The sequence below is a fragment of the Aplysia californica genome, unplaced genomic scaffold (assembly GCF_000002075.1).
Source record: "Aplysia californica isolate F4 #8 unplaced genomic scaffold, AplCal3.0 scaffold00223, whole genome shotgun sequence".
Taxonomy (NCBI): Eukaryota; Metazoa; Mollusca; class Gastropoda; order Aplysiida; family Aplysiidae; genus Aplysia; species Aplysia californica.
Genome location: NW_004797493.1, coordinates 140,508 through 143,559, shown reverse-complemented (window position 1 = coordinate 143,559; position 3,052 = coordinate 140,508). Strand labels below are relative to the sequence as shown.

At 51.2% G+C, this 3,052-nt stretch overlaps 1 protein-coding gene across 1 annotated transcript in view; it reads right to left on the bottom strand.

The window, feature by feature from the left end:
* Window positions 1–132, bottom strand: part of LOC101858496 (ficolin-1) — a 4,921-nt gene extending 4,789 nt beyond the window's left edge. Inside the window, exon 1 of the mRNA XM_005099709.3 lies at window positions 126–132. Within this exon, the coding sequence (XP_005099766.2) occupies window positions 126–132 (7 nt within the window). The remainder of the gene's footprint in view (window positions 1–125) is intronic.
* Window positions 133–3,052: the final 2,920 nt, after the last annotated feature.

Here is a 3,052-nt window from a genome sequence, read left to right as displayed (position 1 = left end):
ATGCGTGTGTGTGTGTGTGTGTGTGTTTGTGTGGTGGGGAGTGTGTGTGTGTGTGTGTGTGTGTGTGTGTGTGTGTGTGTGTGTGTGTGCGCGTGTGTGTGTTTGGACATACACAATCTCATTACGCCACATGTTTATCAATGTTTTTCCAGATATGCCGAGTAGCTTAGCACTAGCAAGGTCTTGTCATGTGTAGAACCCATCAATTGAAAAAGCGCCGATGATCCTGTTTAAAAAATGTACTTTACGACCGCAATTGGTCTCATCTGCCTCAAATACCGAGTGGATGTTAGTATTTCTGCGAGATGGTAGCACTACTACTACGAGTATTAACATTTTTCAAAATTACAGAACCAAAGATTTGCACAGAACTAAAACGTGTTCAGGTGTACGGTTAGCGAGCCCAGAGCTGGGACTGGAGCGGTCATGGAATCAATCCCCCACAGTGTACTGAGGTATGGCGGCATAGCCAGAGAGCCGGGGTATATGTTTTCTTACGATGTTGTTTTAGTCACACCCTACATCTAGTACAGCTGGGGTTGTCTATCTCTTTTCTTTCAGACGTGCGCAACGGACGAATGTCGACAACATTTGGCGGGAATAAAGCTGAGCTGGGACAGAAGTTAAAGTCCTTTCTCCAACACACGGGGGAAAAGAGACGCCGAGCAGAGATCGCTAACTGAAGGAAGACGTCAAATAGAAACACAAACAAATGAAACAATTTTCCACTTTTCTTGGCAACTAGGAAGGGGTCTGTAGGAAGAACCACTCGCTAGAACCAGCAAGAAGCAGCGAGAAGCAACGAGAACTGGCGAAAATCAACGGAAACCAGCAATATGAAGCGCCACATGCCGGCCGAGCCCGGGAACCTGTTCTACCAGCTGTTCCACAAAGACTTCCCGGGCTACAGCGACGAGATCCACGCCGTGGTGGCCAAAACCTTCCAGAACTCTCCGCGGACGGCGGACAGTGTGAGGGACATCCTCACCCCACGGGTCAACGTCCGCTTCTCCTCCCCGCCCTCTCGCGGTCACTCGCGGAGCTCTTCCATGACGTCAGGGCCGGACACAGGACGAGATGACCTCGATGACCTCACCTTTTCCAACTTCCGGTATGACACGACCCCACACGGCAGTCACGAGTTCCACTACGGGTATCCCACTCAGCCGTCCAAGCAGCCTAAATCTGCGCGGTACGCTGTAAAACAGCCGTTGGAGCCTATTCTAAAGAGATCAAACTCGGACTTCGGACTCTTCGCCCACAGCCACAAGCCCGGCGCCCGACCACTGCCGATCCCCCGAACCCCCGGCTCCTCCAGACGTCGCTCCGTCCCCGAGCCTCAAACCCCGACCTCCGCCCACTCCGCCTACTCCCCACACTCCCCACACTCCCCCCACACGGCCCTCCCCGGCAGACAGGAGAACGGGGTCCACATCCCCTACCTCAACCTCCCCGCCACCTCCCGGAGCAACACCCTGGTCAACATGAACGACTTCCTGTCCACTCTACTGACCACCACCTACAAGTCCTCCCAGCCCACCCTCCACAGTGACCTCCCCCCCACCGCCACCCACCCCGACATGTTCCCCCACAGCCCGCCCCCACACAAGCAGGCCTGGACCAAGAAGGAGAAGATGTTCCTCGCCGCCCTCATCTTCATGTGTCTCATCGTCCTCCTCCTCGTCGGTATCGTCATCCTGGTGGCTGTGGGCGTGCTCACTGATGATGATGACGCTTCTGCGGCAGCGGTGAGTTGGATAATTTGATAATGACAAAGATTCAAACCATTTACACCCAACGACTAAGTCTTGACTCAATTCCCATGGTGGGGAGTTATCTAATCTAGCGTGTCACTTTCTCTGCTGGGGTGTTCTGTCCCAACCCTCCCGGGGTGGGCCTGATGGGACAGGCAGACGTTTGAAGCCAAAAGGTGAAAAAAACCTACAGGGTCACTTATTGGTTTTGGAAAAATCTAAGGCGCAAAGTTTGAAACCCTACACCTTTCAAAGAATATAATAATTTTATCTCTTCATTTTTTCATGGACTTTGTTCATTATTATCGTCATTAGATAATATGTTGTTTCACCTTAAGCTATTGTGTGATGAAGTTTCCTTGAGTATTTCTCTAAATGATACAGAATGTGACTGTGCTGTGTTTTTTGTTTAAATTGACAATCCGTCATTTCTTCCAAAACCTGTTTTCTTCTGTCTCAAGAACCAGGGGGCGCCACCAGGCTATGTCCCCACCGGTGTCCCGGTCCTTCCTGGAGTCAACGCGACCGACAACTACAACAACAACAACAACAGTAGCAGCAACAACACTACCACGGCGAACATGACGTCATCAGACAGCGGGTACCCTTACTCAAACACCACCGACAACAACAACATGACTTTGTCACACACCTCTCCTCTACCGCTCACCTCAACAACTCCATCATCACTCGGGCTCACGGCGACTACGACGACAACAGCTACCACCACACTGCCTAAACCTGTAGCAGCAGCAGCAACCATGTCATCATCATCACTTTCGTCATCACTATCGCCGGCAGCGACGACCACACAGAGAACGACAAGGAGACAGCAGACAACCACATCGACAACGTCTGCCACAGCGCTACCACTGACGTCCTTGGAACCTCCCAAAATAGTGATAGGCGGAAAAACAACAACATTGATAGCAACAACGACAACAACACCACCACCACCACCACCACCACCACCAACAACAACAACAACAACAACAACAACAACAACAACAACAACTGCTGTGCCCACAACCTCTACTACAACTACGACAACAAAGGCATCAGCTCCACCCACAACAACCACAACAACGACAACGACAAAGACAACAACAACGCCAACGACTACAACTACAACTACACCCACAACAACAACCAACCCCCTCGACAAATTCCTCACAGCAGAGTGTAGCAGTAAGAGATGCCAGCAGTTTTCCGACACTGTCCTGGTAAGTAGGAGCTCTCATTTCAGCGCTGACTCATGGACCCCCCTCCCCCTTTCATCCCCTAAAAAATCTGCTACC